General features: G+C 59.3%; 1 protein-coding gene across 1 annotated transcript; it reads left to right on the forward strand.

Moving 5' to 3' along the window:
• Positions 1-355: 355 nt before the first annotated feature.
• Positions 356-3,572, forward strand: LOC148162119 (epididymal-specific lipocalin-10-like). Its single transcript, XM_088020289.1, has 5 exons — positions 356-466; positions 1,121-1,260; positions 1,604-1,674; positions 1,959-2,066; positions 3,211-3,572. The coding sequence occupies exons 1-5, from the start codon at positions 356-358 to the stop codon at positions 3,570-3,572; spliced, it is 792 nt and encodes a 263-aa protein (XP_087876415.1).
• Positions 3,573-17,949: the final 14,377 nt, after the last annotated feature.

The following is a 17,949-nucleotide window of genomic DNA, read 5'->3' on the forward strand; positions in this document are numbered from 1 at the left end:
GCTGTCACGCTGGTGCCGTCTGTGCCCCATCGTCACCGTGGTCCTGCTTCTCACGTGCAAATATCTCTATGAAGTGACTCACAGGGACGCCTCCCGGCTGCTTGCCTCTCTTCCGCGGGGGCTAGGATGGGAGGCCCAGGGGTCTCACAGGGGAACACGATGGCCTTCAAATTCAGGCAGCACCCGCCAGGCCGAGCCCCTAGGCCGCCCGCCTGTGTCCCAAAGCCCCTCTCCCCCCACATTGACCCACCCCAGGCTGGCTCAAGGCTCTGGGTTGGCTGGACGCCCACGGCAGGGTCAGGTGGGTGGGGAGACTTAAACTCAGTGCCCCGGTGGCCGAGGAAGGAGGGTGACAATGGGACCAGGGAGGCTGACGTGTGTGCTGGTCTTGGCGCTTATGCCTGCTACGGGGTCCCGGCCGCAGGGACAGCTACCCAGGGAGTCCCACAACCTCAACTGGAACAAGGTGAGCCACACACCTGCGTTCCCCAAGGCTGACAGCCAGGCCGACCGGGGCCAGGCATGCAGTGTGTGTGGTGGCTGGAAGATCACTCCCTGAAAATCTCCAAAGGGCCATCCTGGAACAGGGGGCAGTGCCGCGAGGGCGGAAGGGGTTTCAGGCCCTGGCCTCTCTCTGAGGAGCTGGTGGCCACGCAAGAGGGGGGAGGGCCGAGGGCCCCAGGCAGGTGCTGCCTCAGGGCCCCAGGGATGCTAGGTGGGCAGAGGCCGAACGAGCAGAGCGTGTTCCAGAACAACCAGATGGCTGGCAGGTGGAAGGTTCTAGTGGAGGTGGCCGTGGGAACTGACTCCCCGGGAATGTGGGTTTGTGGCAGGAAGTCAGAGGGATGGGGCCGAGGGCCGAGCTGGAAGGAAGGGGGAGGCCTTTCACGGGAAGGGAATTCCAGCACATGGTAAGCACAGCCCAGCCCTCGGGGCCCCAGCACACCCGGCACCTGCCCGCCAAGGCCCAGAGGGGCAGCCGGGGCCCTGTGCAGGGGCTGTGCCGACCTGTGGGTGCTGGACCCGGCCCGGGCCTCAGGCCAATGTCAGTGTCCGGTGGCTTCCTGAGGGCCCGGCTGGGAGCCTGGCACGGGCAGCTACGCCAGCACGCTCTCCACAGTTTTCAGGGTTCTGGTACATTCTGGCTGTCGCCTCTGAGGGCCAGAGATTCTTGCCAGGCAGAGACAGGAGGAAGCTGGGGGCATCGATGTTGGAGGTCCACAAAGCGGGCCAGCTGAAGGTGGTCCTTGCCTTCAGCCGGTGAGTGGACCAGGGTGGGGGCCCAGCACACTCTTCACGGAGCCCTGACCACAAACAGCCCAGACATCTCCCTGTCAAGAGGGGAAAGGGAGCCGGGGGCGGGGGGAGCCAGACCCACGATCACCCGCACATCTGACAGACCATCTCTGCGGCCCCGAAACCCTTCCTGCCCCTAAAAATTAAGGCCTGATTTTGGGAGAGGCCACCACGTACACGGGAGCACTCGGCAGAGAGTGGGTGTTCTGAGGGTTTCCCTTGAGCTGTGGGACTGACCCTGCACCAAACTGGAAAATTCCAGGAAACCAGAGCCAACAAAGGGCTCCCGCCTTGCCCCCCCCCCCAGGTCACAGGGGTGTCAGTCACACACATTAATTCTGCGGAAAGATAGGAAAAAGGCGATGTTCAGGAATACTTGTGTGTATGAAGGCCTGGAGAGAAAGACCTGGGGGTGGGCGTGTCCCCGGGTTCATGGCCACAGGCCCGGGAGAGGCCGCTCCTCTGTCCCAGGGCTGGGTGGATGGGATGGACAGCGGCCCACGGGGCGGGCAGGCAGGCCATGGTCCCAGAGCCCACAAGCATGCAAGTGCCCGCCTAGGCCTGGAAGGTGGTTGGGTGTGTGGGAGGGACTCCTGACCCTTCCCAGTTGCCCCTGCTGTGCAGGCCTGATCGGGCGGCCCCACGCTTCTCTTCCGGTCCAGTGAAGGGGGTCGAGGGCTTCCACGTGCTGTCCACCGACTACAGCTACGGCGTGGTCTACGTGCGCCTGGGCCGGGCCGGCCGGACCTCTAAGACCCTGCTGCTCCTCAGTGAGTCCAGTGGAAAACTCTGGGGAGGGGGCGTGCAGGGTGCGGGTCAGGTGGGGGACGGAGGGGCGACAAGCTCAGAGGGCAAGGTATGGAAGCACCTGCCTCAGCTCGGGCTCCCTGACAGAGCGCCACAGACCGCACCGCACAGGCGCCCGCGATGGACATTGATTCTCACGGCTCAGCGCGCCAACCCGGCGAATTCCGGGGAGGTCCCCATTCCTGGTTTGCAGATGGCCGCCTCTTCACTATGTCAAGTGTCGGGGAGAGGGCTCCGGTGTCTTCCTCTTCTTATACGGGCACTGACCCCATCATGAGCACCCAGCTAACCCCACACACCTCCCAAGGCCCCAGGACGTCACACCATCCCTCTGGGGCTCTGATGGATGAATTTGGGGGGACACGAACACACATCCATTCCTGTCACGGCCCTTGCGCTGCGGGCTGGCAGGAAGTGGGAAGTAGGAGGTCAGGGCCGGGACACACACAGCAAACGGGTGGCCAGGTGGGCGGGCGGAGCGCGGCGCCCAGACGGGGGGACCGGGTGGGCGGGTCTCTGGTGTGGCTGCCACGGGGCTGAGTGGGGGCGGCCAGTGCACGGGCGGAGCCCAGAAGGCAACAGGCCCGGAGTGGGACTGACCCTCTGCATGGAGGCAGGGGACCCCTGGGCTGAGGGCAGGATCGGGGGAGCAGGGGGAGGTGGTGAAGGGAGGGTGGCGGGGAGCTGCTGTCCAGGGAGGGGTGGGGGGAAGGGAGCACAAACCCACTTCGGGGCACCGAGGCCTGCAGGACAGCCATTGGGGAGGTCGGAGGGGTCCCGTGGAGTCTCCGTGGAGGACGGCGTGGCCAGGAGCGCAGCGGGAGGGGCATCAGGCTCCGGCCCATGGGTCCTGTGAGCAGAGGGGCCTCCCCAAGTGGCCCTGTGTGGTGCCCGCCTTGGGGCTGCACTGGGGACACCCCCTACCTCGGAGCACAGAGGGGACAGAGGCACACTCCCCATCACCCGCCTGTTGCCCCCTCCCTTGGCAGCACACTGGCTTCTCTGTCCTGCCAGCTCGGACGGCGCTGCGGTGGCCACGGGCTCGGGGACAGCCCCAGAGGGCCAGAGCTGGGGACTCTGACCTTGTGACTCTGCTTTCAACTGCAGGCAGACAGAGCAGGTCCAGCTTCCCGAGCATGAAAAAATTCGTAGACATATGTGAGATTTGGGAGCTCGCAAACGGTGTGACTGTTCTCCCAAAGATGGTAACAGACGGCCACGGGCCCTCCCGTGCAGGCCAACAGCACGCCCGGCCCCCATCCATCCCGTCGAGCTCAGTGCTTCTCTCCCTCCTGCAGCCTCGTGTGCCCACACCATCCTGCCCTGAGAGCCCGCGTCCACCCACCTGTCCCCTCGCGGCTCCACCCGCGGTCCCCCTTGACCCCGGGAACATCGCTCAAGACTGCTGGTCTGCACAGCCAATGGCCTATTGGGACGCGTTGGAATACCCCAGGCCACTGATGGGGTGAAGTCCAGGGCCATGGCCGTAGCCCAAGCGGGATCCTTTATGATCTTGGAGAGATGGGGATAGGAAGGCGGTAGGAGGGCAGGTGTTGGCCAGGCAGGAGGATGCCCGACCGGACCCATTCTGCCCACGCCCTCCAGATTCCGTGGGGGAAAGAGTCTGCCACACTTCTCTGCTGGGAAGTAGACCACGGCTCTTGGACCAACGTCGTCCTTCTGTATGCGTCCCACAGCGCGTCTGCCACCAGTCCCCGTGGGCCCTGACGTCCTACACTTCCTCAGGAAGTCTTCCACTTATTCGCCCAACATTTCCAAGCACCCGTGGCATGCCAGGCATGTGCTAGCTGCCAGGGAGAGGCAAACTGGCAAATTCGGTTTCAGAGATCTGATGCCAGGACAGGCTCGCACCAGCGCAGCCGCCCTTCACACGACCGCAGACTCGGGGAAAAGTGTCTGGAGAGAGTGCAAAACAACGGCAGGTCTGACTCACGCCGGGTGGAGCAGGAGGGGTCAGGGAGGGCTTCTTGGAGGAAGGGACATTCGGAAGAGAGCTGAGGCACAGAGGTAGTTAGGGAAGTTGGGTGGGCTTCCGCAGAAGAGGAGACCACTTGTGAAAAACCCCAGAGTGGTGGAAGCGGAGGGAAGGGTGAGGGGGGGGAGAGCACAGGCTGTGGAGGGAGGTTCAGTCCGAGGACAGGGAGCTCCGGGCAGGCTCGGGAGCTGAGCTTGGAGCCCAGGACTCCCAAATGGAGATGCCACGTGGGGGGCTGGAGTTCAGAGGACAGAGAGATGTGGGAGCCGGACACGTGGAGTCACCAGTATGTAGTTGGCAATGCAATTCGCTGGTGCAGTTAGGGCCACCCGAGGAGAACACAGTAGAATGGCATCAGTCAGCTACTGCCACGTAAGGACCACCCACAGGATCTCTGTGCTATGAACCGACACGAATGTACTTAGCTTTCCCGTCTGGGCAGCGTGGGGTCAGGTGGCACAGGCCGGCCCTGCTGGGCGGCGGGGGTCTCCGCAGCTTGCGCCCGCCTTGGGGGGTGACTGTCCGTGACTGGTTCGCGCCGGCTCTGCTGCCATTGTCCCCCTCCCACCGAGGGCGGCCACGTCCTGCTCGTCTCACGGCCACGCCGAGGCCACAGCAGGCGAGGCCACAGCAGGCTGGGAGGAAGGGCTCAGCACAGGACTGCATTTCTGCCTCAGCGGCTAAGTGAAGCATGTCGAGGGGCCAAACCCCAAGTGCAGAAGGGCCTGCACAGGGTCTGTCGAGGGTCACAGCCCTGGGCACGCGCAGGAGCCCAGGCTGAACCCAGCTCTGTGTCCTCACACAAGGGCTGCACCCAGGCCTTGCGTGGGCTGTGGGTGGGGTGGGGTGTGAGGGTGTCACTGTATAGATGGGGCATGGGGGGGGTCAGCATTGAACAGCTCGGGGAGGGGCCCTCGCGGGTGGGGCTCTTGTCTGAGGAGGAAGTTGGGTGAGGGGACCCCGGCCATGGTGACCTCACTTCCCTGACAACAGAGCCCATCAGAATTTGGAACCCAGGTAACCAGGAACCCACATTCCAGAGACAGCCCCCGGCCCAGCTCATTACATTGCAGATAGTGAAACCAGGATGTTCACGTGCTGTGTTCCCAGATCCGGAGGTTGCCGACGGAAGAAAGCGCGCCCAGCAAATGCGCTCTCAAGATGTCCGTTCAGGGCTCCCCACCGCCTCTGGCCGTTTGGTCGGAAAGACCACAAGGTGACACCAGGAGTCCCAGGGCCGGCCACCCAGCCCCACAGGGTCTAATCCACCTGTGCAGCCCCAGGTCCCTACCCGTGTGTGTGTGTGTGTGTGTGTGAAGAGGGGTCATGTAGGGTGGGCTAACCCCATTCAAGAGCAGGCTGATGAGGGGTCAGATACCCAGTGGGCAGGTCTTGTTCAAGGTCAAGTGTGGCTGGGTGGGATGGGGTGTGTGCGGATGCGAGCTTCTGCCCTGGGTTTATCCCAATTGCCCTGGAGCGGGGGTCACTGTACCGCGTGCAGGGCTGGGCACGCACAGGTGTGTCTGATCTGGGAGCAGGAGGGGGACTGGGCAGGGGCACAGGGAGGCTGGCTGGGCAGGGCTATGATGCCTCTGGGCCGGCTACCCGTCCCTGTCTTTGCAGACCACGGATGAAATCGGGAGGAGGCTGGCGGACAGCCATGACAATTCCCGGACCTGGGGCATGACCCCACAGGGGTCCCCAGGAGCAGGTGCTGCGGATTGTGGGGAAAGGCCTCCGACACCACCCAGACCACTGTCCCTGGTGGTCATTGACTGGATTGTGCTCCAGGAATGGAGCCCACGGAGACCGAGCTCGAGGCTGAGAAGCCTGGGGCGGGGTGCCTGTGGGTGTGTGGGGACGGGTCGGGGCCGGCCCCACAGGGAGGAGCCCCAAGAGGCTGGTGTGGGGCCAGGAGCAAAGACTGTGTGCAGAGCACCCAGCGGGTGGACTGCAGTCGGGGAGACGTCCCGGGGAGGGCACCTTCCTGGCTGCGGCTTCTCTGGGAGGCTCTGGGCTGGGCTCTGTCTTGCAAATACCCACGGAGAGCAGGCACGGGGGTGAGCTTTCCTCCTCTCACAGATGTTCCACGACCTAAGGAGCTAGAGCCGGCTCCAACTCCATCAGCAGCTCTGCAGGGAGGGGTGCTGCCTGCAGAGACTTCAGCAGGAGCCCAGGAGCCGGCAGTTGACCCGGCACCTGCCCACGGAGAGCCTGACGCCGACCAGGAAGGGCCTGCTCGAGAACCTGTGCCCAGAGAGCCTGCCCCTGTTCCTGCCACTGTTCCTGCCGGAGCCAGTGCCCCTGGGCCTGCCCCGAACTGTGGCCCTGCTCCTTCCCCAGACCCCGCTCCTGCCCTGGATCCTGACCGGTCCGTACCCCTGCCAGTGCCCCTGTCCCTGCCCCTGACCCAGATACTGCCTTGGTTCCTGTATGTGCCATTGCTGCAGACCCTGTCCCTCCCCTTGCACCTGCCCCTTCCCCTTCCCCTGCTTGTGCTCCTGTTCTGGCCCCTGACCCAAGTCCTGCCCCTTCCCCTGCCCATGCCTGTGTCCCTGTTTTCGCCTCTGACCCAAATCTTGCCCCCACTCATGTCCCTGCCCCTGCCCGTGCCCCTGCAGCTGCCACTTCCCCAGCACCTGCCTGTGCACATGTTCTTGCCCCTGCTCCGGATCCTGACCCAGCTCCTGGCCTGGATCCTGCCCCTTCCCTTGCCCCTGGCTCTATTCCTGTTCTTGCCCCTGTCCCGGCTTCTGCCCCTGCACCTGCCCCTTCCCCGACGTGTGCAACTGTTCTTGCCCCTGACCCAGCTCCTGCCCTGGATCCTGCCCCTTCCCCTGCCCCTGCCTGTATTCCTGTTCTTGCCCCTGTCCCGGGTTCTGCCCCTGCAACTGTCCATTCCCCTGCTCCTCCCTCTGCTCCGGTGCTTGCCTCTGACCCAGCTCCTTCCCCTTTCCCTACCCGTTTCCCTGCCCCTGCATGTGCACCCATTCCTGCCCATGACCCACCTCCTGCCCCTGCACCTGTCCGTTCCTCTACCTGTGTCCCTGTCCGTGCCCCTGCCAGAGCCGATGCCATTTCCCCTGCCTGGGTCCCCATTCCTGCCCCTGCCCCTGCCAGAGCCAATGCCCTTTCCCCTACCTGGGTCCCTGTCCCTGTCCCTGTCCCTGCAAGAGCCTATGCCCCTTCCCCTACCTGGGTCCCTGTCCCTGCCCCTGCCCCTGCCAGAGCCGATGCCCTTTCCCCTGCTTTCCGGCACCGCGGGCCCTTCCCTTGGCCCTGCCTGTGCTCCTGTACTTGCCCATGACCCAGCTCCTACCGTGCATCCGGCCCCTGTCCCTGCTCTTGCATCTGACCCTGCCCCTCCTCCTGTTCCTGCAGGGCTCCCAGAACCACAGCCAGAGCCCACATCCTCGTGGGGAGAGCCCCTTGTACAATTCCCCTTATTTCCATCACCCGACCCTGATGCCCCGCCAGATTGTTTCATCCCCTCCCCCTGTGTTCTTTCTCTCTGGTACATATTAACTGTTATATTATCTTTCCTTATCCTCTACGCTGTTTATTATTTATTTTAAATAAAATTAATTGTTTTCTGTTGGACAAGTCTGCAGCGTTAATTATATTCCCAATGCTGTGCCACCGCACCCCAGAACATTGCTGCACAATATCTGCTTCCGCAAAGGACACCCTGAGCCAGAAGGCCTCCCTGCCCATTCCTCCCCGAGCCCAGCCCCCGGCGACCCATAAGCTGCTTTCTCTCTCTGTTCCTTTCCTGGGTGTTTCCTGTACGTGGAATCACGCAATAGGGGCCTTTGTGTCTGCCCCCCTATTTTCAAAGGGAACTCGTTTCCTTCTGTGTTTATTGGACACAGAATTTCCCTTATTCGATATTGAAATGCCTGGGGCTTACAGATCAGACGTAATCAGAGAGGCCACTTTAGGAATTCTGGGCACAATCTTGGGGCCGAGACCCCTGTTCCTGCTGGGACACCTCAGCCTGACCCCAGACAGGACAGGGCTGGTTCCTCCTGTGGCCCACACAGAAACCAGGGAAATGCAGAAAGCTGGAAGACACACCCCAAAAGGCAATGCATTGCTCACAACCCAAGGCCAGAGAAAGGTTTCAGTGGACTCTGGTCCAAACCAGGCTCCAAGTTACTGGGTTCCACAGGGAGAGACCACACGCATGCAAGTCCAAGTGGGGACAGGCACGGGGGGAATCAGAGAAGTGGAGCTACCAGGTAAGGACTCTGGCAAAACAAAAAACTCTATGGAGGCAGCGCTGGTCACCCTCAGACCGGCAGGTGTCTGGTCTGGGGACCAGCAGCCCTGGGGAGAACGTGAGGAAGCGGAGGTCCCCTGGAGGAAAGGGTGACGGCACCCCTGTCTGGGAGGACAGTGCGCAGCACCCATCCCAGCCTGCAGGTGCACCCATCACCTACTGTGGGCAGCTCAATCCCAGCTTGTTGAAGGGAAGACCCGTGTCCATAATCCCCTATTTGCAACAGAATCCATAAAGGGGAGTTTGTGGGTCAACACGTATACAGTGTTTAAGGTACAAGTCTCGAATTCCAACATCCATGGTCTGCTTGTCCACCTTGAGCCTTGTTTGGGAAGCAGGGGTGGGGACGCCCGGGGCTGTGACCTGTGGGAGGGGTGGGGAGGGGGAGCTCTGAATGGAGTGACCAAAGCACACGGGGTGACCTGCCCAGGAGGGACCCTCTCGTTCCCCAGCCCCTCTCCTGACCTCGTGCACGATGGCGAGGGTGTGATGATGAAGGTGCTGGCCCTTGGCTGGCGAGTTCCGTAGCTGGTGTCGGAGCTGCTCAGGCTGCACACCGGGCTCTGATCCCAGAGCTGGCGCGAGAGCTGAAGCTGCAGCTGCCCCAGTCTCGGGAGCTGTGGCTCGCATCGCTGTTGGACCTGCCTCGAGCTCTGGTGCAGGTACTAGAGCTGAATCCCCCTCCAGAGATGATCTAGATCCGGTTCCGCACTCGGATAAGGCTCTTGAACCCACGAACGGCTTTCCTCCCCTGCCTATTTCATGGATGACAAAACTCGGGGCGGTGACGGGACCGGCTACATGGGGGTAATGGCTACGGGGGGATTCAGCCCAAGGATCCTGCATGCCCTTCACCTCGTGCCCCATACAGGTCGGTCCTGAGGTGCCCGACAGGGGCAAGGGCCTGAACCGCTGCTCCCGGCACCTGATCCCACCTGATCAGAGACACTCCCCTGGGTCGTGAAGTCCTCGTTTGACCTCTACTCCGGCCAGCCCCACGCGAGCAGGGACCGTGCGTCCTGACTGCTTGGGCACCATCTCCAGATGGCGGACTGGCCACTGCAGCGGGGTTGGTCACCACTATACCGTCGACGTGGATGCAGGAGCAGCTACAGGCCGAAAGCCCGCTCCGCAGCTCGAGGCATTTGATCTTCTGTTGCGGTGCCACTGCTGGGAGCTTGGGAGCCCGGGAGCTGGAGCCAAGTGCGCCCCAGTGTGAGTAAGCCCGCTGGAACTACGGCTCCATCACCAACTCCAGAGCTAGAGCCACTGCAAAATCCGAGCTGGCCCAGCTCCACAGTCAGCTGCGGGTGTTCCCCGGACACGGAGCAGGCGCTCGCTCCCCCTGCAGAGCTAGAGCCAGTGGGCTCCGCGCAGCCAGCCCCAACCCAGGACCCGCTGGGTTCCCTCTTCCCTCACAGACTTCTGCAGTTCCTCTGTGATTCCCCAGCGCTGGGACAGAGCAGACACTGCACCCACACCACCCCCTCCTTGGGTTTCCAGTTCAACAGGAGGGACCACAGACAGATAGAGGCGTGGGGCACACTCCCCTGAGGAAGGCAGTGGTGCTCACACCCGTGATGGAGGGCTCCCTCCCATGCAGATTGCCGGCCCCCCGCACCTGCTGGCCACACCTGCCCCTGCTTGGATGGCCAGTGTGGGTGGGCTGGTGGGGCCTGACCTCTGGATGGAGCATCCCCAAGGCTGCCCCAGGGGGTGTGTGGAAGGGCAGGCCCAGCCACTGACTTTGTTTCTTGCCCACCTACCTCCAGGGCCATCTCCTCCATTCTGGGCACATGGCTGGACTAGACTCGGAGGACTTCTGTCAGCCAAAGACGTTCCCTGCCTCAAGCAGCTGGTGGCCCATGTGCAGCTCAACATGCCCTGTTCCGACCTGGAGCACCAAGCCCACCTTCTCCTGACCCAGCTGGAGCACGCAGAGCCCACAGTGGCCGAGCCTGAGGGTGAGAACACCGGGGCTGGGTGCCTGAGTGTGTGGGGGGAAGGGTCAGGGCTGGTCCCACAGAGAGGAGCCCCGGAGGCTGGTGTGGGGCTTGGAGGAAAGACTGGGCTCCGAGCGTCCAGTGGGTGGACTGCAGTCCGGGAGACGTCCCAGGGAGGTCTCCTTCCTACCTGGGGCATCTCTGGGAGACTCTGGGCTGTGCACGCACAGATGTGTGTCTGATCTGGGAGCAGCAGGGGGGCTGGGCAGGGGGACAGTGAGGACATCGGGCAGGGCTGTGATGCCTCCGAGCTGAGTGACAGTTCCTGTGTTTCCAGAGCCCCATGGAAGCTGGCTTGGATTCTGCCCCTGCACCTCGCTCCTCACACGAGTTAGGGACACAGGTGGAGCCTGGCTCTAGCTCCTGAGATGGTGGAGCAGCTGAGAGAGGAGAAGAAAAGCTCAGCCCATGGCTCCTCTCCATGGGCCTTTGCAAGACAGAGCCCAGCCCAGGGCCTCCCAGAGAAGCCGCAGCCAGGAAGGAGCCCTCTCTGGGGCGTCTCCCCGCCTGCCATCCACCCGCTGGGCCCTCTGAGCCCAGTCTTTTCTCCTGGCCCCTCACCAGCCTCTAGGGCTCCTCCCTGTGGGGCCAGCCGCGACCCGTCCCCACACACCCACAGGCACCCAGCCCCAAGCTTCTCAGCCTCGGGCTTGACCTCCATGGGCTCCGGCTCCTGGAGCACAATCCAGTCAATGACCACCAGGGACAGTGGTCTGGGTGGTTTCGGAGGCCTTCCCCCACAATCCCCATAACCTGCTCCTAGGGACCCTTGTGGGGTCACGCCCCAGCTTATGGAGTAGGAGGAGGTGTCTGCCAACCTCGTGCCCATTTCATCTGTGGCCTGCAAAGACAGGGACGGGTAGCCGGCCCAGAGGCATCACAGCCCTGCCCCGCCAACCTCCCTGTCCCCCTGCCCCGTCCCCCTGTTGCTCCCAGATGTGACACACACACCTGTGCGTGCACAGCCCTGCACGCGGGACACTGACCCATCCCCTCAGGGCCAGCGGGATAAACCCTGAGGCAGAAGCGCGCAGCCCCCCACACCCCATCCCACCCACCCAGCCTTGACCTTGAACATGACCTGTCCACTGGGTATCTGACCCCTCATCAGCCTGCTCTTGAACGGCTTGGCCCGCCCTACATGACCCCTGTTCACACACACACACGCACACACGGGGAGGGGACCTGGGGCTGCATACATCGATTAGACCCTGTGGGGCTGGGTGGCTGGCTCTGGGCCTCCTGGTGTCTCCTTTCGGTCTTTCCAGCCAAATGGACAGAGACGTCGGGGAGCCCTGACATGACATCCCCAGCGAGGGAGTGTTTGCACAGTTTGCTTTCCTCAGCCTGTAGCCTCCGGTCTTTGGGATGCAACATGCAAACATGTTTTTGGTTCGAGGATCTCCAACGAAATGAGCTGGGCGGGGGACTGTTTCTGGAATGTGGGTTCCCGTGGCAGTACTTTGTGCATCACGGGGACCCCTGGCATTCAGCCCGGCAAGTTACCCCTCCCCACGCCATGGCCGCGCGCATGATTCCTAGAGTTCGCATAGGAGCTTGCCTGTCACAGGGCTGTGACATGGCTCCGCTGTGGCTTTGAACCCAGGTCAATCTGACCCAAGCCTGAGCTCATGCAGGAGCCTAAGGAAGTAGCCTAGAATGGTACAGCTGAAAGTGACAGAAGCTTAACTTTTACTGAATCTAAATATTAACTGTTAAATGTAAAAATCATAAAACCTGTAACAGAAAAGGGTGAAGGGTGGGGACTCCTGGGTGTCTCAGTCGGTTAAAGCATCTGCCTTCGGCTCAGGTCAGGACCTCAGGGTCGTGGGATCGAGTCCTGGTGCAGGCTCCCTGCTCAGCGGGGGGGTCTCTCTCTCTTTCTCCCTCTGCTGCACCCCCTGCTTCTGCGCTCCCTCCCTCTCTCTAAGAAATAAAATGCTAAAAAAAAGTTTCTCTTGAAAAAAATAAAAAGGTTCGGTGACAGGTGGACCTCGGCAGAGTGGCTCGAGCCATGGGCCGGAGCTACGGCCGATGCCAGGGATGCCCCCGGCTCCTGCCGTGGAACCAGCCCGGGACCTGAGCTGGAGCTGCAGCTGGAGCTGGCTCCGTCCCCGGTGGTGGGGCTCAAGCTGGTTCTGGAATGCACTCCAGGGCTCAGTGAACTCTCAGGCTGGCATTGTTGCCAAATTTGGTGGAGGAACCGGCAGCAGAGAGGACTGCTGCACTGGAGCTGGTCCAGGCGAGCAGGTAGAGGGGCCTCTAGCCCGGGAGCTGCCGCCAGGGGGGGGCCGTCGTCCGCAGTCGGTGCGGGGGCTGCTGTGTGCGGTGGCTCTGGCTTTGTGGGTGGAGGTAATGCTCGCTTGGCGCACGTCTGAGCGTCTGCTCTAGCTCGCTAGTTGGCAAGCGCCCCTGTGTTTGTGCAGCGGGGGCAGGAGCTGGCTGCAGGGGCAGGGGGCTTACCCACACTGGGGCGCACTTGGCTCCAGCTCCCGAGCTCCCGACAAAGGCACCGCAGCAGAAGATGGAAATGCCTCGAGCTCTGGAGCGGGCTTTGGGTCTGTAGCTGCTTCTGAGCCCCGTCAACCCTGCAGTGGTGACCAGCCCCGCTGCAGTGGCCAGTCCTCCATCTGCAGATGGTGCCGAAGCAGCAGGAGGAGAGAAGATCACCACCCTGCCAGGGTGATCACCCTGTGCTGATCCCCACCACCTGTCCCTGTGCCTTTCACAGGAAACCCCGCACAGCCTCCCATAGCAGCACTGAGCTGCCTTGAGAAGTGGCTCTCGATCTTGGGCTGGCTCTCACTCTGGCAATGATGCTGGATCGGATGAGAGAACTGGTGTGCAGTTGGCTTTGCTCCGGACCTCATGCCGGAGCGGGTTTTGCCTGTGGACGGGGTCCACGGGTCGGAGCAGAGGGGCTCTAGTCTGTGGGGGCACTGGCTCAGGCTCTCGAGCTGCTTCCATGGCTGGCTCGAGTCAACGCGGGGGTACGTTCTAGTGCATCAGATGGTTCTAGATCTTAGCTGCCGCCAGGGCTGACTCTGCCCCATGCCTCCTGCAATGTCTCGTGTTAGAGATGCTCTAGCTCTGTATCGCCCGCTAGCTGACTGTGGGTGAGTAGGACCTTAAGACAGCCTCGGAGAGTTTTTCAGGACCTAGAATTCACAGCTGTTAGGATCAGGTCACTTAGTTAGACACAAAAGTGGTTAATATCGTAAAGGACAATAAACTATATCCTTTGATGTTCTATTTTCTTCCCGGACCGAAATTATTTGCTTCTCTACCGGCAAAAACCTTCACGCAAATGTCTAATTTCACTAAGTTGGGGACCTCTACTAAATAGCAGTCAGTTGAACGAAGTCCATTTTCCCAGTCTTCGGGTGGCCTGTACCCTTACGTGAGAAGAAATGACATGCCAGCCTCCTTTCGCCTTATGTCCAAGCTCGGGCGGTCAGTATTCTCTTTATTCTCGCTCAGCTGGCAACTCTGGTTCAGAGGCTAAACATGGCCTTTGGAGCCTGGGTTCGAGTTCTGGCTGTGAGCCAGGTCAGCTGCGTACCCATGGTGTGCCTCGGGGTCCTCATCTGCGGAGGTGAGGGACACTCACGACGCGTCATTATGGCCAGTGATCACATGGTCTTCTATCCTTTCACTTTCTGCTTCTCCATATGAGGCCTCTTAGACCTCAGGCATATATCTGGATTTGGTTTGTAGTCCAATCTGAAAATTTGACTTTTTATTGGTGTACTTAGTAGGCTTACATTTAATGTACATGAAGTGACATTCAGGTGTAACTCTACCATCTTATTGGTTTGCTCTTTCCTCCATCTGTTCTTTTTTTGAAAACTCGTTCCATGCCTTCCTAAAGATTATGCAAGTATTCTCTGTCACTCCAGTCCCCTCCATTAACGTGTTATTATGCCTTCTCTCATTATTCCTTCAGGGACTGCTCAAGGGAAGTGCTGTCCCCATAGAAACAGTCCATCCCTGCGCTGTCAGGACATGCCCCCCTGCCGTTCCCAGATATTAGCAAGGCCCTGGGCCTCTGTAACAGGGGTTGCAAGCTTTGCCTGTAAAGGGCCACATAGGCTTTGTAGGGCCTCCTCAACTCCACCATTATAGCTTGAAAGCGGCCATAGATGATATGTTGATAAAATAGCATGGTTATGTCTAAACAAACTATCTTTACCAAACAGATGACAGGTAGACTTTACCTGTGAGCAGTGTGCTGTGACCCCGGCTTTATAGCCTCAGCATCTCTGGGTAGGGGTTGGGGGGGGCATCTGGCTCCTGGGCTCCCCTTGGCTCCAGTACTACTCTTCCTCTTCCGGTCTCTTTGAGCCTGGAGGTGAGAACGGTTTCCCATCTACCTGTCCCTGGAAGTCCCTCCAACTGCTTTGGTTTTTATTCCCACCCACACATCTGTAAACAGTTCCTCCAGTAAACTCTTCAACTGAATGCTGCAGCAGGCCATCCAGCTCCTGCAAAGACCCTAACGGAACTTTAGGCTTACAGCACGCACGTATTCCTTCCACTGTGGCCCAAGTTGCAGCCAGCAGTTTGCAGATTGGCCTCCCTGCCCAGGAAGAGCCTCCTGCAGGGCAGACGCCATGTCTTAGTTATATTTGCATCCCCACCACACCCATCCCTCACCTGGGCACAGAATGGGAATGAAGAATCTTGGCTAAACTGACCTAAATTAGCAATGCAGAAATGGAGCCAGGAGAGGTCAGCATGTAGAAAAAAGACTGGAGGGGTTCTTATTTAAAGTGGGTAGGTTGTGAAAGAGAACTATCCAGGAGAGAGTGAGTTAATCGAGGAGAGCCAGAGGATTTGTCTCAAAGTTATCACAGAAGGGAAACATGTAAGGACCTGGTGTTACAATGTTAAGTCTTCAGTGTGGTTGAGCTGTTGTGTTAACAGTGTCCTCTGTGGAGTGTGGTCGAGCACTTGGTGTAACAAATGTCAGCTGTTGAAAGAGGTGAATGTCAGCTGCCGCAGTGAGTCGGAGTAAGGAAAAGAATGAGCACAAGTTCATTTTGCACATAGGAGGCCACGGCGTCATTTGAGAGGGGTGTCCACAAAGTGGCCTGTATTCAAGCCACATAAAAAGCAGCGAAATAGCAAACTGGAACCAGAAAGTTGGAGCAACTACTCAAGAATATTAACTTTTTTAAAAATAAGTTTTCAAATGGAGAAGGTAATACATGAAAATAGTCAAGATGAGACTAGAATTTAGAAGTTTATGTTGAACACATTGCTTCAAACACATAGTCATAATGGATTTATAAATTATGGAAACAGAAAACAAAAAGACACAGCAGGGCTCGAAAACACCAAAGTTATTGGACCAGAAACAGAGGTGAGAGTGGCTCCTGTCGGCTGGTTTCTGGGGCTGGAAGTTGGCCACCGGAGTGGGCAAGGGGCTCACCCCACAGGCTTGGGTGAGGCTGTCCTACGTGGTGTAGGAAACTAAACCAAACAACCAACAAAACCCTGTTGCTGACAGCTGCCTAGGGCTTTTGAACACAGTGGGGGCTTAGGAGTACAAAGACAGAGACCCAAACTGAAGACCAAGAATGAATACCACTGCCTGCAGACCCTGCATCTGACATGCTCTCCCTGTTATTGAAAGCCTTGACATGCCACGTGGGACCCCGTTCTGGGCTGCAGGTGGAAGCGATGGCAAGGCCACTGACTAGGGAAGGGTGAGGAGCAGGAGGGGAAGGGGGAAGAGCCGCTATCTCCTGCCCGCTGCCCGCAAACCTAAATTCCAGGACATGTGAAGAAACCCAATGCTAAGAAAGTTAACAAATCAACAGTCAAAACATTTTCTTCTCCTTAGATAATTGAAAGTAAGAAACAAAAGACAGAAATGAAATAAGAATAGATGCATAGGAAAAAGGACCAATTAAAATCTTCAAAGTAAAAAATAAAAGTCATTGAAATAAATACCTCAAACTATCACAAACAAAACGACCTCAAGACAAAATTAATAAAGGCTGTTTACCCATCAACTTGCAGCAAGGGAGCCCTTCTGATGTCACTTTCAAGGGTTTTAGAAAGGAAATTAAGTTTTATCACGTAGAAGGGGAAAAGTCTTGGACTGGGAAGCATCCTATTAAGGCGGGATTTTGGAGTAGAAGAGACTTCAGTTTGTCTGCAGGTACTTCTGACCGTCCTTGGTTGTCTGAAGGGGGCCAGGAAGCAGTTTCGGCAACTTCCAAGAAGACGGACTGTGGGATGCTAGGAGAGACAGGTGTTCTGCAGGGGGCTGCACCTTGGAACAAGTGGGGCCGCGGGGACTCTTTAGAGTGAGTCTCCTCTTGAGAAGTGACCCCATGATAAAGGTGCCTCCAAACCGACTCTCAAGGAGCATTAAGGAAATGACCACCTACTGGGGTGGGTTAGAAGGAGGTCTCCAAGAACACCACTACTCCGTTAGCATTTCCATCTTGGAACAGAAAATCTATTTGCCAAGACACATGACCCTTGAATAACTTTTTTTTTTTTTTGAGAGAGGGAGAGAGAGAATGAGAGAGAGCATGAGAGGGGGGAGGGTCAAAGAGAGAGGTCGACCCCCTGCCGAGCAGGGAGCCTGATGCGGGGCTCGATGCGGGGCTCGATGCGGGGCTCGATCCCGGGACTCGATCCCGGGACTCGATCCCGGGACTCCGGGATCATGACCTGAGCCTAAGGCAGTGGCTTAACCAACTGAGCCACCCAGGCGCCCCTGAATAATATGGGTTTCTACGGGGGTTTTTCCCAATAAATATAGATAACAGTGCTGTAAATGCATTTTCTCTAACTCATGAGCTCCTCTATAACATTTTCTTTTCTTTAGCTTTTTATCGTAAGAACACAGTATGTTATACATACAACATACAAAACGCGTTCATCACCGTTTACTTTACCGGTAAGGCTTCCGGCCAACAGCAGGCATTGGAAGTCAAGTTTTTTCGGTCAAAAATTACGACTGAGGGGAGCAGGCACAGCTAACTCTGTGGGTCCTGGGTCAATTACATCGCGGACAGCTGGCTTTATTTTTGATCAGAAGAAAACCTCAATGTTAAAGCATGGAAAGAGTTCAGACCACACTTCCAAGCTATGAATCAGTAACAAACTTTAACAACAGGAGCGCGAAGTTGAGCACTCTCTGGACTCGACTGTTGGCCCACTCTTTGGAGGCCACTTACGGGAATTGTATTCCGTAGGTGCGGGACAACGCCGCACACACCTGCGCGCAGGGGAAGCCCGACAAGGCGGCGAGTTAAGGGACCGGGAAGTCCCCGGCGACCGGTAAAGGCAGGATTCCGGGGGCCGCGGCCGCCGCCGTCCCCGGACACGCGCACCTGGGGCACAGCCCCGGGCCGGCCTCCGGCGCGCGCCCTCGCGCACGCGCACGCGCCCAGCCCCCAGCGCCCAGAGCCCGGGGCGGGGCCGCCGGGACACACCCCCTCCGCGCGCCTCGGGGACGCCATCCGGCCCCGGCGCGCGGGAGGCGGAGCCTCAGCGCGTCACCGCCTCCGCTTGCGCCCGCGCCGCGGCGTTGACGTCTTCGG

The sequence above is a fragment of the Eumetopias jubatus genome, unplaced genomic scaffold (genome assembly GCF_037043125.1).
Source record: "Eumetopias jubatus isolate StellerSeaLion01/CBP00866 unplaced genomic scaffold, mEumJub1_p1.0 scaffold_20, whole genome shotgun sequence".
Classification (NCBI taxonomy): domain Eukaryota; kingdom Metazoa; phylum Chordata; class Mammalia; order Carnivora; family Otariidae; genus Eumetopias; species Eumetopias jubatus.